Source organism: Panthera tigris, chromosome E3, assembly GCF_018350195.1.
Source record: "Panthera tigris isolate Pti1 chromosome E3, P.tigris_Pti1_mat1.1, whole genome shotgun sequence".
In the NCBI taxonomy this organism is placed as follows: domain Eukaryota; kingdom Metazoa; phylum Chordata; class Mammalia; order Carnivora; family Felidae; genus Panthera; species Panthera tigris.
The window spans coordinates 24,697,268-24,714,720 of NC_056675.1; the positions used below are offsets into that span (position 1 = coordinate 24,697,268).

The 17,453-nt window shown below is 45.2% G+C and overlaps 1 protein-coding gene across 1 annotated transcript; it reads left to right on the forward strand.

Moving 5' to 3' along the window:
* The first annotated feature begins 448 nt into the window (after window positions 1–448).
* On the forward strand, window positions 449–15,771 carry CRYM (crystallin mu). Its single transcript, XM_007084108.3, has 8 exons — window positions 449–664; window positions 1,153–1,306; window positions 3,251–3,313; window positions 7,939–8,040; window positions 8,530–8,713; window positions 12,128–12,249; window positions 13,205–13,289; window positions 15,425–15,771. The coding sequence occupies exons 1-8, from the start codon at window positions 495–497 to the stop codon at window positions 15,487–15,489; spliced, it is 945 nt and encodes a 314-aa protein (XP_007084170.2). The 5' UTR covers window positions 449–494; the 3' UTR covers window positions 15,490–15,771.
* The last annotated feature ends 1,682 nt before the right edge of the window (window positions 15,772–17,453 follow it).

Genomic DNA, 17,453 nt, shown 5'->3' on the forward strand with positions numbered 1-17,453 from the left:
AGAAAGGGGCAGAATTGAAAAGAAAACGTTTTTTAAATAACTATCTTCTTTCATCTAAGATCTCCTAGCAGCAGGTAACAATTTAAGAAAAAAAGGAGCCCTGCCACCGTTTGACCCCTATCTCCCCGCTCTCCTCTTTCCGGGAGAGGACGACAGGTGGGGAAGAACGAGGGTGGGCGCGACTAAGCCCTTTGCAATGACTACAGCTAATTATAGGAATTGTGGAAGTGGACCCAAGAATACTGAACTCCCAGCCCACCCACTGCCTCAACTGCGATCCTGGAGAATTCGTTGCTGGAGGGGACCCAGCTCGGCCCCTGGGTTGGGGGTGGGGGGAGGCGTGGGAGACAGGCGGAGGGCGGAGACCAGCGTTGCCCCGCCCCCAGCTAGGCGGTGACCAGTAGGCGGCACCGCGGCGCCCTGCTTTCATTTAGGGAGCAGCCTCGGGAACACCGTGCGCTGTGCCCCAGCTGAAATCGAAGGCCCGCGGCGAGATGAGCCGGGCGCCGGCGTTCCTGAGCGCCGCCGAGGTGCTGGAGCACCTCCGCAGCTCCAGCCTCCTCATCCCGCCTTTGGAGGCGGCTCTGGCCAACTTCTCCAGCGGCCCCGACGGAGGCGTCATGCAGCCGGTGCGCACCGTGGTGCCGGTGGCCAAGCACAGGGGGTGAGTGAGAAAGGCGGGGGCCAGGTGCTGGAGAAACTGGAAACGGGGAAGGGAAGGCACGCGAAGGGAATCAGCGGGAGAAAGGAATAGAGGGCTCGTCTAAATCATTGCTAGTAACAGTTGCCACCTAATATTTGCGCTAACCACAGTACCAAGTGGGCGCTTTACAGGCGTTATCTTGTTTAATTCAACACATTCTCCATATAGGTAGATATTGATGCAAGCATTTTACTGATGGGGAAAACTGAGACTTAGGTTAACTTACCCAAGGTTACACAGGTAGTTAGTAGCAGAACTAGGATAGTTTTTCTCATCCAGAGGCCGACTCTTATACTCTGCATACTGCCTAAAGGAAGGACAGAGGAAATGGGGGGAAGGAGGGACAGTAGGGCAGTGACAGAGGAAAGAGAAAGGAACGTACACTGGGACTTGATAGGGCACCCCAGCATTGCTTGGAAGGGGTTGAAGTTATCCCTCTCTCCTTGCAGCTTCCTGGGGGTCATGCCTGCCTACAGTGCTGCAGAAGACGCCCTGACCACCAAGTTGGTCACCTTCTACGAGGGCCACAGCACCATCTCCATGGTGCCCTCCCACCAGGCCACTGTGCTGCTCTTTGAGCCCAGCAATGGCTCCCTTCTGGCGGTGAGCAACTCCCTGCCTGGGATGAAGTGGGGGCCCCTGGGCCCAGAGCTAGCCTGGAAATTAGTTCTCTGAGAGAGCTGGGTGGAGATTTGATGGGGACCACACGTGCCCCTCTCTGACTAATGATGTCTCTGGATACCAGCAACAATGAAGGGTGTCTGTGACTGTGTATCTGTTTCCAGGACTTCCTGAGGATGCACAATCCAGCACCAGAGTGCACCTGCTACTTGAAGTGTGTGACAGTGTGGAAGTAATAATCTCATCATTCTTGTAGATGCTCTTGCCCTGTCCCAGTTACTCCAATATACAGTTCATGAAACTCAGTAGCCAAGGAAACATTTATTTAGTGACTTCTCTAGTGGAAGAAAAGGAGTGTCCTATAATCCCTGGGAGGCTTTTCTGAGAGATACACAGTCACTGGTTTTAACGGTTCATGGTAGTACCAAAATACAGCAGTAGCTCATTCATTGAGCACTTTGTATGTATCAGGCATGGAGGACTCGACTTGTATTAACTCTCCTAATACCTAGAAGCACTCTGTGAGGTAAGTAATATCATTAGCTCCCTTTTCCAGATGAGGAAGCTGAGTCACAGAGCAACTATGCCCATCTTACCCAGGTTTACCTAACTAAATAAGTGGCATGGCTGGACTGCAGACCTACTCAGTGTAAGCCCAGGGTCTATACTCTCTGGAGACTGTGTCTACTGCCTTTCTAACTGCCACTTACTGAGCACTTACCATGTGCCAGAGAAGAGAATTTGATCTCATTCAATTGTGGCAACATTCCTCTGTGGGAGTTTTTCTTTCACACCCCACTCCCAATTTCTGTTGAGGACTCTGAACCTCAGAGTAGTGGAGCCACTTTGCTGGAGGTCACACAGCTGCTTAGCCAAAGGCCCAAGAATCATTGCTAGGCCTGCCTGATGACGGAGTTTGTACGAACTTGTACTCTGAACCCATGTGCTCTGTGCCCTCCAAGCTGGCTCTGAGACCAGGCAGTTGCGTTGTTAGCTGGGTCAGTCTCCTTCATTCCACCCATAGGTCTGGATCTTTAAATCCTCTCTCCTGAATTTCTGGCTCCCCAAGGAACCTGGCTGTACATCACTGCTCTGGGGAGACTGTGTAGCCCTACCCAACCTATACTCATTCTGAGGAGATGACATTCATACCACTACCAGTGGTGGTTCCCCCAGAAAGTGGGACCGGCTCAGGCTTTTAAACTAAATGACAAGACCTTAGATCCTTCCTGAATCTGCTCAGTAGTAAGTGATTCACTTCCTTGTCTACAAAATGGAATACTGATACTACCTGGGGAGCAACTAAGATAAATAACTTAAAAACAGGAGAATAACACAAAGGATGGTGGTTATTTTTAGCCAAACATAATTCAGAATCCCCTGGGGAGCTTTTGAAAACAAGGGTGTCTGGATGCCTCCCTTAGAGAGATTCCCTGGGCATCTGCATCTTCACAAAGCTCCCCACATGTGTGGTAAGAGTTAAGAGCCAGGTAGAATTTCAGTTAAGAGGTAGAATTTCATGGCCCTTGCACAGATGTCATATGACTTACTCTAATTCCTCAAATTGTTCCTTCATCTGGTGTTTTGAGAGACCCAGGGCAAGAAAATAAAATGGGCAATTCTTGAAGGCTCATCATGTGCTAGATATTTACATTTATGTGAGTGCTTTAATCCTCACCAAAGTCTTCTGAATGGTTGGCATTGTCTTCGTTTTTACAGGTGAGCCAAATGGTACTTAGAGATTAAGATATTTCTTCAAAGGTGCATTTCTCATAAGCGGAAAAATTAGCTCCAGATCTGACAGCAAGCCTGTGCTCTTTGTAGGATACTGTGATACTTCCTGACGCTGCTCTTTTTGAGCTGTTTCTTTCTGCTTAAGTCGTGGCTAGGGTTGCCCCTCGCTCACTGCCTCTCCTTTCCTCCAAGGTCATGGATGGAAATGTCATCACCGCAAAGAGAACAGCTGCAGTATCTGCCATCGCCACTAAGGTAAGATTAGTGCCAGCCTGTGTTGTTGGGGTTTGCTGGAGAGCGGGGTTGAGTGCCTCAAGCTTGAAAGCCTAAGGGAGAAGTGAGGGACTTACTTCGGTATTCTTTTGGACATAACTGGAACTCCATAAGCCAAAAATGGGATGTCAGATGAGCACAGGGATTCATGAAACTATTAACTACCACTTAATGAGCACCACTAGATTCCGGGGACCCTACATACCTTATTCCTTATCTTCACATCAACCTTGCAAAGGAGATAGGATGATCTCCATTTGCCACATTTAGGGAATGTGGCTCAGAGAGGTTATGTGAGTTGCCCAAGATCACACAGCTACTGAGAAGCAGAGCAAGAATTTAAAATCTGACTTCTATGACCCCCAGGACTGCTTTGTTGCCCCCTGCCCCCGTACTACACTGCTCCTGGTAAATCAGGGTAGTCGCTGCATAGGCCAAAGCCAATCCTGCACAAGAAGCAGAGGGGGAGCTGAAGAGATCCGAGTGCACTCACGTATTCATTCAGCTAGTACCGCCTGAGATCCTACTATATGTTGGGCACTGTTCTAAACATCAGGGATATGGCAGTGAACAAAACAGAGAGTGGCACATGGGGGTTTAAGACAACACACAAGATGAAAAGTGAAACACACAGTTTGGTTTGCTAAGAAAATAATTAACCAACAACAAACTCCTTTTGAGTTAATAACATGCTAGGATTTGCTTTTAAAAAAAACCCACTACCGACAAAAAACAGATAGTGTGCTGCATGAAAATAAAGCAGAATCGAGAATACTGGGGAGGGGTGACCTTCCGAATTACCCACGGAAGATCTCATTCACCAAGAAGGTGACATTTGAGTAAAAACTGAAGGAAGTAAGTGGGGGAAGGAGCACTCTTCAGGCGAAAGGGAAAGCAAGTGAAGGGGGCGATGATGTTCCTGAGCACTGTCAGGGCATCCTACAAAAAAAGCAGTATCTTTAGAGGTTAGGGTTACGGAGAAGAGGCTTGGAAAGCTGGGTGTCTTTCACGTGAGATGGGAATGTATACGGTTTGCTGAGCTGGTTTAGGAGTTTATGAGGAATGAGCATAAAGAGGTGTGGGGTCTGGGGAGCGGCAGAGACCAGGTGTTCAGATTGTGAGAGTGTTAAGGTCTTCTAAACACAAGATGGGGAGGGAAGAATGTAAGGATTAACCTGAGAATTGTGTAGGAAGGGGGCAGATCACACACCTGGATGAAATGGTTTTTTGAAGCATATCCAGACCCAACTCAGACTGAAATAGTCAAGGGACTCCTTGAGATATATATAATCTCACTGGTACAATTACTGCCTTTCATTTATTTGTAAAGGACTCTGGTCTTTTTCAGAAGAACTTCCAACCCATTGTCTTGATGTATCTTTTGGTTTCTGTGAGGGAGGGAGAACAAGTATTATTGGCCTCATTTCGTCCTAGAGATGGAGACTAGGACTTCCCGAAGTCATATAACCCACGTAGCTATGGGATCTTCTGAGACTGCCTGGTCTTCATGGCCCAGGTCTGTGGTTTCCAACTCAAGCTATACAGCAGCCATCACCTGGGGAATGTCTTTAAAAATTCAGATCCCCAAAACACAGATTTGAAATCACTAAGGGTGGGGCCCAAGAAAATGGTTGTTGTGTTGTTTTTTTTTTTTTTTTTTAATAGTCTCTGGTTACTTCTGATGATCAACCAGGTTTGAAAACCAAAATCTTGTAGACCCAGCTCCCAGTTACACCGTGTTTTTTGTGTTTTTTTGTTTTTTTGTTTTTTTTTTTTTTTTTTTTTTTTTTTTTGCATTGATAAAAATCTGCACTCCCTTAAGAGTTGAGAATCATTGAGCTGATGCTTCAGAGTTTAGGCTGCAACTTCCCAGCTTTATGCCCAGGGGTGCAGATGGGTTATTTCAATAAGGAACTAAAGGTCTATTATACTTTTTGCCCTGGAAGAGAGAGTGTTTTCTTTTCCACCACTTCTCATTCATTTAGGGCTTTGGGGAGGAGGATGAGAAGTATAAGAGGTTCTCGGGTTTGTCAGTCACTGCAACTTCTTTGCATTTGGATTGCACATACCCTGAGTTGTGGATTCTGACATGCTTTTTCAAGGTGACAGTACATATCAGAGTTTATCCCTGGCATGCATTTATTCGGCAAATAATTGAGTGCCCACTAGAGGCCAGGCCCAGTGCTCAGTCTGGGGCATAGAATGGTAAGTAAAACCAGATACAGTACCTGCCATCATGGAACACAAGAGTCTATTTGGGGAAACAGATATTAACCCAAAGATCACACCAATACCTGTGAAACTATTACCTAGACAAATACATCGAGTGCAAGAGGTGAAGTGCAATGAGAGTGTGTAACAGGAGGTCTGTGGGATTTGGAAAGGCTCTTCTGGTGGAAGGGATATCTGATGAGAGATATGAAGGATAGGAGGAGTTACTTGTGAAGGACAGAGAGAAAAATATTCCATGCATAGGAAAGAACCTGTGCAAAGGCCCTGTGGTTGATGGTAGCACACGTGCTTGGGAATTTGCAAAGAAGCCGGTGTGGCTGAAGGACAGGAATTGCAGAGGAATATGGCCTGAGAGGGGGCTGGAGAGATGGCAGGGCTACATCTAGTGCTATTCATTAGCAAATGCAGATGACACACACACTTCCAAGCTCTTTAAGTAAGAAACCTAGCAGATTCATATACATGTTTTTAATTATTTGCATGCTATGGGAAAAAGAATGAAGTACCACCAATCCTGCTATGATTTAATACATCTTATAAATGTTATGCTATTTAGGAAAAGAGATGTCTATTGTAACATTATTACCAAGGCAACAAATTATCAAGTAAGACAATCAATCAGAATTAGAGATTTAGTTTCACAAGTTGAAGGTTTGTTTTACAGGACACCGCAATGATTTCTAAAGCCCAAGTGTACTTCAAAGAATAGATTCATATTAACTAAGAACAGGAAAAAAATTGATTTAGTAAAGGAAAAATCACCTAATTCTCCTTGTTGGATAAGAGCATAACATTGCTTGTTTTGTTGATATTGTAATTTTGAAAACTTCCCAAGTCAGATACTTTGAACTATATTTTATGGCACAAAATGGTATCTCTTCTTCTGTAGCTACAGGAGAGATGAACATCTGCTACTATTTCTGTGACTCCTTTTTGCTAGTAATTAATAATTAAAGAGACTTTCGCTTTTAGGATTACATTCCAGAAATTCAATAATTAATATTGAAGAAAAAACAGACTCAAATTTTACTGAATGAAATACAGAAAAGGCAGAAGAGTTTCTTTCTTTCTCTCTCTCTCTCTCTCTCTCTCCCCCTGCCTTCCTCTCTCTCTCTCTCTCTCTCTCTCTTTTTTTTTTTAAGTAGGCTTCATGTCTAGCATGGAGCCCAGTGTGGAGCTTGAACTCACAACCCTGAGATCAAGACCTGAACTGAGATCAAGAGTCGAATGCTCAACTGACTGAGACACCCAGGCACCCCACAAGAGGCTCTTATTTAATATGGATGGTGTGCCAGTAGGTCTCAACCCCGAATGATTTTTGCCACCTGTCCCAGGGACATTTAGCAATATCTGGAGACATTTTTGGTTTTGTCACAACTAGGGGAAGTAGGAGACGCTACAAGTATCAAATGGATAGAGGCCAGCGATGCTGCTGAACATCCTGTAATACACAGGAGAGCCCATCCACCCGTTTCTGCTGACAAAGAATTATCCAGCCCAAATGTCAGTCATGCTGAGGTTCAGGAACCCTGCTTTACTTCCTACACATAATAGGAGATTTGTGCCAAATCTGTGCAAATGAGACTGTCTCTGCCCTCATGGACTTACAGATCAGTACAAGAAAATAAATCTTAAAGAAATAAGTGCTGTGAAGGGATGACTTCTATCAGGGAGGTCAGGAAGATTTCACCTTAGAGGTGATACTTGGTATGAGTTGATCATAGAACCCCACTCCCAAACACAGACACATATACATCCTTAGCAGGTGCCACAAATGACAGGTCTACATTCCTCTTTAAAGGAAGATAGAGGCTGAGAAAGGATCAGCAGTGGGCTTCGAAAATATAACGGAGAGCCTTGAGTTGCAAGGAAGGGCCCATGGATTCCAGGTAGCTCTTAGAAGTAACTCAGGGCTCTGAGAAGTGGGTGTGGCCTATCATGTCCCCAGGATGGGGTGGCACAGGAGAAAGAATGTGGTCTTTGGAGAATGAAGGGGTGTGGTTTTTGGAGACCCATTGTGCCATTTAATAGTTGTAGGACCCTGCAAGTTACTTAACCTCTCTGGACCCCAATTTCTTCATCTAGAAGAGGAGGATAAAAATAGGAGTGCCTTGCTCACAGGGTGATTGCCTGGACTAAATGAGACCATGAGGGTAAAGCATTGGCATATATTAGGGGCTCCCTGAAGGCTCCGTCCTCCCCTCCACACTCTGCAGAGGAGAAACTGAAACACGAAATATCATCTCCTTCATTGCCCAAGAGATAGTGAGGGAGCTAAAGATAGGGCCAAAGACACCTGGTACTCAGACTGTGTTTGTTCTTCACCTGGCTGCTCTGTCTCCCTTGACCTTTGCCACCTGGTTTCTCTCAAATAGTTTTTGAAACCACCCAGCAGTGAAGTGTTGTGCATCCTTGGGGCTGGGGTCCAGGCCTATAGCCACTACGAGGTCTTCACAGAACAGTTCTCCTTCAAAGAGGTAAGTCCAGGGAAGGCTAGGGGAGAGGAGGAGAGGGAGCGATCATGACCTTAATCTATACTCCTTCACTGCAACATGGGCAATTCTGAAATAGTTAGGTCAAGAGTCTGATCTAGACCATTCTTGTTTTTTTTAATGTTTGTTTATTTGTTTGTTCATGAGAGAGAAAGAGAGAATGCCTGCATGCCTGCGTGCTAGCAGGGGAGGGGCAGAGAGAAAGAGGGAGACAGAGAATCCCAAGCAGGCCTCACACTGTCGGCACGGAACCTGATGTGGGCTCGATCCCACGAACCGTGAGATCATGACCTGAGCCGAAATCAAGAGTTGGACGCTTAACCAACAGAGCCACCCAGGCACACCCATAGGGGATGATTTAAATAACCTTACCCCAGAGTGGCTCAACTTTCCCCTGGCACCAATGAAACATAATGAAACATAAACAGACAAACAATCATGGCACCAATGTCCCTCTTGTTACCCCCAATGAAGGTGAGGATATGGAACCGCACCAAAGAACATGCAGAGAAGTTTGCAGACACAGTTCAAGGAGAGGTACAGGTCTGTTCGTCGGTCCAGGAGGCGGTGACAGGTGCAGATGTGATCATCACAGTCACCATGGCAACAGAGCCCATTTTGTTTGGTGAATGGGTGAAGCCGGGGGCTCACATCAATGGTAAGCAGAGTGGCTCCCGGAGCCGTGGGTAGATGGTGGCCATAGTTGTCCCTGGGCTGAACCAAGTGGCTGCATCTGCAGAGCTATTTTCCTCATGCAAACGACCAAGCTTTTTAAGGCCCTCAGGAACATGTGATCCCTGAAAAACAATATTCACTCAAAACTTTGAAACAAAAATCCTAAACCAGAAGCTTATACATTTAAGTTCTATAAAATGTAACATTTTGGCAAGTGATCAGTCACAGCTAAGTTCTTAAATGTAATGGAGTTTAAATTACAAAAGTCAAATGATTCCTTCTTTCTTAAAAATACTTAGAATTACCCCCTGAAAAAGTTTTTTTTTAATTATAGCACAAAAGACATTTAATATGACATGTGGATGCTATTTAATATGTGTGATAGGATGGGTGGGACTCCAACCATGAGAGTTCCTGGGGCTTCTGAGGATTCTCAAATGACTCTGGAGGTTATAGCAAGAGCTGGTCTCTGTCGAATATTTACTATTGCAGGTGCTGTTCTAAAGTCTTTATTTGTATTACATCATTCAGTCCTTACAACAACCTTATGAGGTAGGAGATATTCTTATCATTACCTTCATTTTATAGGTGGGTAAACCAAGGCATAGAGAGATTAAGTAACTTGCCCAAAGTCAGAGGTTCTTAGTGGTAGAGCTGGGATCTGAACTGAGGCAATCTACCATCAGAGCACAAGCTCTTCAATTTTACTACTCTCTATTATCTTCCAAAAAGAAGACTGGAATCTGGTGAGCAAGGAGGGCAAATACTAGGGGTTTAAACACGTTTTCAGTGCCCTCTGTTCTGGTGACAGCCACCTGGCGTGAACTCAGAAGCTAAGAATTCTGTACACATTGGCAGAGAGCAGGCAAAAGCCCAGTGTCATGGTTGTGCATCCAATCACAAATGTGTCCTGAATCCCTACCATGTGACAGGCACTATTCTAGATGCTGGGGAGGCCAAAATAAGCCAGCACTCGGGGACATTTGCTTTCCTGATGCTTACATTCAGGAAAGGAAATCGACAACAAACAGGTAAGCAAATAGATGGACTAGATGGTTCCAGCTAAAGAGAAGTTCTGTGAAGGAAACCAGTGTGTGGCTTGTCTGAGGAATGGGCCAACGCGAAGTGAAGGTCTCAGCTTGTGTGGGACTGGTGTTAAAATGATGTGAGTCCAGAGGGTAGGCAGGCAAGAGATGGGTCAGTTCTGGCTTGTGACAGTAAGACCATTTCTGGAAGGACTTGGGAAATCAAAAGAAACCAGTTCTTGGTAAAATGGACAAGAGCTGAATGTTTAGCTGGACTGACTTGATTTTTTTCTCTTTCAGCTTAAAGCAGTACATATGTATTATCTTGCAGTTTCTGTGGTTTTGGGGGTCTGGGCATGGGTTAGCTGGGGCCTCTGCTCACACAAGGAGGAAATCAAGGTGTTGTCTGAGCTGCGGTCTCATCTAGAGCTCAGAGCCCTCTTCCAGGGCTAGGTGGTTGTGCAGATGCTTCACATTGTTAAGAGAGGAATACTGGTTTCCTGGGGGCTGTTCGCAGCTCCTGGAGGCTGTCCACGTTCCTTGTATGGCTGTTTCATCCTCAAAGCCAACAACAGAGAATCTCTCTCACACTGTGACTCTCCAGGAAGTGCTGCCTAAATCTTGAGTCCAGGCATCCCTTCTATTTCCCTAGCCCAAAGACAAAATTGGCTTAGGCGTTTACAGAGGCATCAAATATATTTCAGAAAAGTATGTTACAAGTGTGGTTGACAGGGAGACACCAACAACAGATTTTACTTACTTTACAGCTTGGCTAAGAGATAGGCCTGATTTCACCCCCGCCCTGCACCCTCTCCCCGCTGCCGCAGCTGGGGTCTGACCCTCACCCATTCTTGCTCCACTGGAGCAAGGCCAGGGCCCAGACTGAGTGAGACCCCTCCTTTCACTGCCTGGCCCACCTCCATCTGCCCAAGTGGCCTCACAGGACCCTTTGAAAACTCCCCCTGCTCAGAAGAACTGGGGCAGGAGAGGGTTGGGGAGGGGGGATGCAAGTGCAATGAGAAGAGGTGGCTTGAGAGGCTAGGGTTTTTCCCACCAGCTTATGATTTATTTACGAGCTTCATTTAGTTAGTGCTTTTGTTCCACAGAACTCCCTACACAAATGCCCTTCGAGAAGGACATTTTTACACCAATCTCTTTGAAAATTAGAGTAGGGGACAACAGCAGGAGAGGAAACAAGTAGAGAAAACTGGACACAATGTGGGAAGGCACATAAATGCCGCCTTATGTGGGTGCAAGGCTTTATAACGGTTTCCAAAGACTAGCTGGCCATGGGCTGGATCCAGCCAGCAGATGTGTTTTGTTTGGACCATAGTGTGCTCTAAAAATCAAGAAATAACACATGCAAATAGATTTCCTGCTTCTCTTTAAAAAAAATAATAAAAGGAAGAAGGGGAGAATATCTAACAGCGGCCCTGCATTCTCACATGGCCACAATTAGCTGGAGATGAATGGTGGCTGCCCTGTTTACAAGGGCCAGCTTTCTTCTGTGTACCAAGGGCTCCACCATTTCCAGTCCAGCCCCTCTGACCAGCTTTGCTCATGTTCCTTACCTGCCTTGTCTTGTGGACTTTTGGTGGCAGCCTCTGTGTTATCCTACGTGCCGGTGCCAGGAGGCATGATTCCTTGGATTCATCATTATGCTGCTGGGCTCACTGCAAAGGATGTGATATCTCGGTGCCAGGATGGAGCCAGTTTCCTCTCTACTGGGGCTTCTCCGTGAGCCTGGCACTGGGCTCCTTTGTCATGAGTGAAGAGAGAAATGGTTGGGGGTGAGGAGTGGGAAGGATTCAGAACCAAGCAGATTGATAGAAGATGGAGGAGTGTAGGGTGTGAATAAGCTGTAAGTGATGTCTCTATTCCCAGAATTTTATAAAGAGGTCACTGCCCCCAGTAAACAAACAGAAAAGGCATCAAAGGGCCCCAGGAGCACGTCTTAGATACACAACCATGGCCAACACCTTCGGTTCTTTGAGCCTCCTTTGTGCACCTTGTAAATGGAAATCAGACATGAAGCGTACTTGTGAGGATTATAAATAAAATGTGCGAAACATCCCACAGATAGCAGGCAGCCAATAAATGAATGTTAAGTTGCCTCAAAATCTCTTAGAAAGATCTTGGTATGAAATGCAAAAAAAAAAAAAAAAAAAAAAAAAGACAGGCATTATTCTTATTGATGAGTGTTCAGTCTTGCTGATTGGGGGGGCTGGCATTGGGAAATGAGGCATCCCAAATCTGAGTGTTCCCCTGTGTTCTGTGTCACCTCCTTTTCCCCACCCCTCCTCCACTTTTTGGCACGTGTAGTGTCCCTTGCCTCTATTTCTGGGTTCAGGGTCCGTTTTGCTGTCTCTTAGCCATTGGAGCGAGCAGACCCGACTGGAGAGAGCTGGACGACGAGCTGATGAAACAGGCTGTGCTGTATGTGGATTCCCAAGAGGCTGCCCTGAAAGAGTCTGGAGATGTCCTCCTGTCAGGGGTGAGCCTCTCCTCCTGGTGGGCTGCTGTCCAGCTGGCCTCACCTGGATGCCAGGGTTTCATTAACCTTCCCTGCCGTTTGGACTGTTCCAGACCTCAGTCACTCCTACCTCTTTGTGGGGTGACAGCCCCTAAACATCTCTCAACCCTTTCTAATCCCCTTCTGGAATAATGTGGCCATTATGTTAATGACATGTGTTTTCCTGTCCCCTTTGCCTGGAGAGCGGCTTGATGGATTTTTCCCATCGGACTGAGCTGTCCTATGAAGCAGTAAGATTGGGAGATAAGTGGCTGGCAACCTTCCCAATGTGGCCAACAAAGTAAGACTGGGGTTGGCCACGTTCTGGCCTTATTCTTCTGTAATCGGAACATAGGAGCAAGAAGAGGGCTGCCAAAATGAGCGTTAAGATAAGAATATGCTTATTTCCTCACTGAAAGACTGTCTTGGCTGGACATTCTCCTGGCTACAAACTTGAATCTCTGCATTCATGGTATATCACAAAGGCAGATGTTATGCAAAAAAAAAAAAAAAAAAAATATATATATATATATATATATGTGTGTGTGTATGATTATTATATTATGATTATATATTATACAATAATTATAATTATTATATTTTATGTTATATATAATATATATGTGTTATATATAATTATAATTATATTATATATAACATATATAACACATATTATATATAATATATTATATATATTATATATAATATAATATGTGTTATATATATAATTATAATACAATTATATTATATATATACATATGTAACACATATATATATTATATATATCCTTTTTTTAATGGGGGGAGCCAGTTTACAAATGGTCTTTTTGTCAAGAACCTCATCCAGTTCTGGGTGCTCTCCCTGCCCCTGCTTCAGAACCTGGCCAGAGCAGACACTGGCTCCATGGCCCCCGGATCAGTGTGTGTTCATTTCACAGGCTGAGATCTTTGCTGAGCTGGGAGAAGTGGTGAGGGGAGTCAAGCCAGCGCACTGCGACAAGACCACGGTGTTCAAGTCTTTAGGTAAGGACTGTTGCTCCCAGGGCACACTCCAGCCAGAGCACAAGGGCAGGCTTGCCCATTGGTGCAAAGGGGAATGAGTCACTGGACTCTGTATTTGAGTCATGAAATCTGTCATTTGAGTCAATTATTTATGTGTGTTAGCACAGTAGGTAGTAAGCCCATGAACTCTGGAACTGGGTGGTCCTGGGTGGGATTCCCTTCTCTGCCATTCCCTGGATATGCGCCTTTGGGCAAGTGACCTCACTCCATCTGAGCCACGGTATCTTCACTACCTGTTCCCTTCAGTGTTTATGAGAATTAAGTGACATGTGTATGTGTGTAAAATGATTTGTATACAGCAAGTGTCAGCAGGAAATCATTTGGACTTAGATCTAAATGAAAGTCAGAAGAAGGTATCCTTCAGAGGTGGGGGTAAGGATGTTTAAAGACAGGGAGCTTGGGGCGCCTGGGTGGCTCAGTCAGTTGAGCGTCTGACTTTGACTCAGGTCATGATCTCACAGTTCATGGGTTCAAGCCCTGCGTCAGGCTCTGTGCTGACAGCTCAGAACCTGGAGCCTGCTTCAGATTCTGTGCGTGTGTGTCTCTCTCTCTGCCCCTTCCCTGCTTGTGCTCTGTCTCTCTCTATCTCTCAAAAGTAAACAAATGTTAAAAAAAAATTGTTTTTAAGACAGGGAGCTTAAGGGAAATGGCAGGGAGACCTACCAGAAGAGACCCACCCAGGAAGTACAGCCTGAGACCCCTTTTTGTCCTTCCTTCCCTACCCTCCTACTTGCTGATTTGATAGGGACTTCCATGGGGAGCCCCATTACCGACAGAAGCCCAACAAAGGATGGGCTCCCAGTGGCCAGTCTGCCCCTCAGCCCAGCAACTTTACCCCCCACTCGGAGTTAAGGAAATGGACGCACATGATAACAGAGCTGATAGTCAGCTGATACACCTAAAATATTGAAATACTCCCAAACTAGTTGATAAATAGTTATTGCCCTGAGCCCCCAAGAATGTCTTCCACCCTTCTCCCAAGATCTTGCCTATTTCCTATGATCAAGAACCCAAAGCTTTAATGCTTGGCAGAAACATTAAGAGTACTCTAGTCACCTAGCATCCATGCCAATGGGTCAGTATCCGTGCCTTGCTGCGTTTTAAATATATTTTCAAAATCTCTCATGCACAGGGAGACAGGAAAAAGCAGTGTAAACTTTACCCAGAGCTTGGTTCAAAGACATCACACTGATCCAGTTGTGATGGAAAACTTCAGAGTTCAGAGATCAGAGGTCAGCAACCCCTTCAGCAGACCATACTGCAGAAATCTGCTGTGCCCTTCTGAGCAATTTTTGTTTTCTTGCTTTGGAGATTGGTTTATTGGCACAGCTTTCCATCTAGCAGGTGCATATTAAACACCTATTATGTATCAGACTCCGTACTGGATGTAGTGGTGACTACAAAAATTAGTAAAAATCAGCCCCTGTCCTTTAAAAACACATAGCCACTTGAGGTTAAGCTACATATCCAAAACAATAAGATAAGTGGGGTTGCTGAAGGATGCAGGGTTTGGACTAGACCAAGGGTCTGCAAACTATAGCCTGTGGGCCATACTCGGCCCACCTCCTGTTTCTGTCCTGCCTTCAAGGTGGGAATAGTTTCTAATCAAATGACTAGAAAACAAAAAAGAAGAAGAATATTTTGTGACGGATGAAAATCACATGAAATTCAAACTTCAGTGTCCATAAAGAAAGTTTTACTGGAACATGGCCAGGGTCATTTGCTTACCTATCATGTATGACTGCTTTTGCCCCACAATGGCAGAGTTGATTGCAACAGAGACCATAGGGCTTGCAAAGCCTAGATATTGACCATCTGGCTGTTCACAGAAAGTTTTCAGCACACTAAATTAAACTTTGAAGGACATTTAAAATGTGTTTGGTGGGCATTTCTTGCTTAGCATCTTTTCCCTGCTTCACCCTGTCCTTCGCAGACCTTCCAAGCCTAAACTCACCTCTGGATATGAGTACGTTTTACCCCAATGGGCATGGTTAGCAGCACAGACAGTGAGTCAGGAAACTGCCAGTCACAGGGCCTGGACTGTTCCTGGGAATGGTGTTCTGACAAAAAGTGAACCACATTTCTGCCCCTTCCAGGAATGGCGGTGGAAGACCTGGTTGCAGCCAAACTAGTGTACGATTCCTGGTCATCTGGCAAATGAAACGAAGGAACTTTGCGTGGAGGTAGATTCAACAGCTCAAGGGATGTTGTTACCAGCTCCCTTTCAATTTCTAGATCAAATGAGGGAACCCGAGGTACAGTGAGCTATAGTTTTGAGCTTATCATGTCTTACCTTAAATAATGAGATCCCCATTTGTGTGTGTAGTTGGAAAGCAAAACTAGGTGGCCATTTCTTCTGTTACACCAGATTATAGTGATGCTCTGTTCCCCCCCGTATTTCACTGCATTTTGTAATTCCTTGAAATAAAGCATTTTCCAAGTCTGCAGTTCTCACTGTGGTCCTTTCTGTCCCCCATGGCAGAGGAAGTGAGGAAAGCAGGTGCTCCCATTCACTCCCTGGGGGAGTTCCAATGACCATAATTACATTTATTTAAATTATTTAAATTAGTATACAATTCCTGTAACATAAAATTCACCAGTTTAAAGTATACAATTCAATGGTTTTTAGCATGTTCAGAGGGTGCAACCGTCCACTGTCTGATTCCAGAACATCTCATCACTCCCCAAATGAAACCTGGTGCACATTAGCAGTCACTCCTCTTTCCCCCTTTTTCCCAGTCTCTGCCAACGACTGATCTGCTTTCTATCTTTACGGACTTGCCTCTCCTGGACATTTCATATAAATGGAATCATGCTTTATGTAGACTTGTTTCTGGCTTCTCATTATTTAAATTTCAAGGCACAATGGAGCTTCTATATTGGTCAGGACTTCTTTGGTCACAAGTGGTAGAGACCACAACTCAAACTACCCTAGGCAGAATGATTGAAAGAACGAATGAATGAGGAATGGAATGTATTGGCTCTTACAATTCAGAAGTACACAGGTAACTGCTCACAGCTACAGCTGTATCCAGGGCTCCAAGTCTCCATAGGACCCAGTGTTGCTCTCTCCATCCCTCAGCTCTGTTTTCTTCAGTGTTGGCTCCATTACCGAGTAACTTTTCCCCTGGCTGTCCTCTTCGGCAACCCTAGCAGAAATGAAGATTATCCCACAACTCGAAGGACCATCTAGGTGATGTGCCCATTTCTGTGCCTAACACTGTAGCTAAATGAGATGGAATACTCTGGCACAGTCCAGTGCCATGTGCCTGTCCCTGAAACAAACACATCCTCCCACTATTCTGATGCCACTATTATCCGGGCCTGGGTCACATGCCCCCATTGAAGTCCAGAGTGGAATTAGTCCACCTGACCACATGAGCTAACAGAAGAGAAGGGGGCTCTTAGCAAAAAGAGGAAGGAATGGGTATTGGGTGGACAAATCTACAGATGTCCACTAAAGTATCAGTGTTGAGAGGTTCATTAGGAATTATCTAGTCCAACCTCCTCGTCTTCCAGATGAGGAAACTGAGGTGTGTTTTCCCTAGCTCCCCCAATTCACTAGCAGAGTTATGTTGCTCTTGTCCTGCCAAAGACCCCTCCCCCATCCGAATCCACTCCCACTCCTAGTCTGGCTATGAGATAAGTCAACAGCAAAGAAAAACATTTTCTGTTGCTTTGTTTTCCTACGCAAACTCCTAACAGTTCTTCATGCTATAGAATGAAGCCACAAGTTCACCCATTCCCCTACTCACCTCCCCTCTGGTAACCATTAGTTTGTTCTCTGTAGGTAAGAATCTGTTTTCTGATTATTTTTTTTTCCTTTGTTCATTTGTTTCTTAAATTCTACATAGGAGTGAAATCATATGGCTTAGCCACAAGTTTATCATGTTTGCCAGGCTGTCTGGATAGGGGCCTTTGCACTGGAATAAAATATCGATCTGATCTGCTTTTGCACATCTCAAGTGACGATGAAGTCCTTCTGGGGAACTTAATGGTCACAACCCTAAGGGATGTGTAGAGAAGGATGTGTGATAATGGGATTATTCAAAGTGCCTCAATTACAGTAATTTCTCTGACATTGGCCATAGCAACTTCTTTCTAGATATGTCTCCTGAGGCAAGG

Coding starts and splice junctions, on each gene's coding strand:
- CRYM (XM_007084108.3), top strand. CDS start 495: ATGAGCCGGGCGCCGGCGTTCCTGAGCGCCGCCGAGGTGCTGGAGCAC. Junction 8,041..8,529: donor AACAGTTCTCCTTCAAAGAG/GTAAGTCCAGGG, acceptor CCCCCAATGAAG/GTGAGGATATGGAACCGCAC. Junction 13,290..15,424: donor CACGGTGTTCAAGTCTTTAG/GTAAGGACTGTT, acceptor TGCCCCTTCCAG/GAATGGCGGTGGAAGACCTG.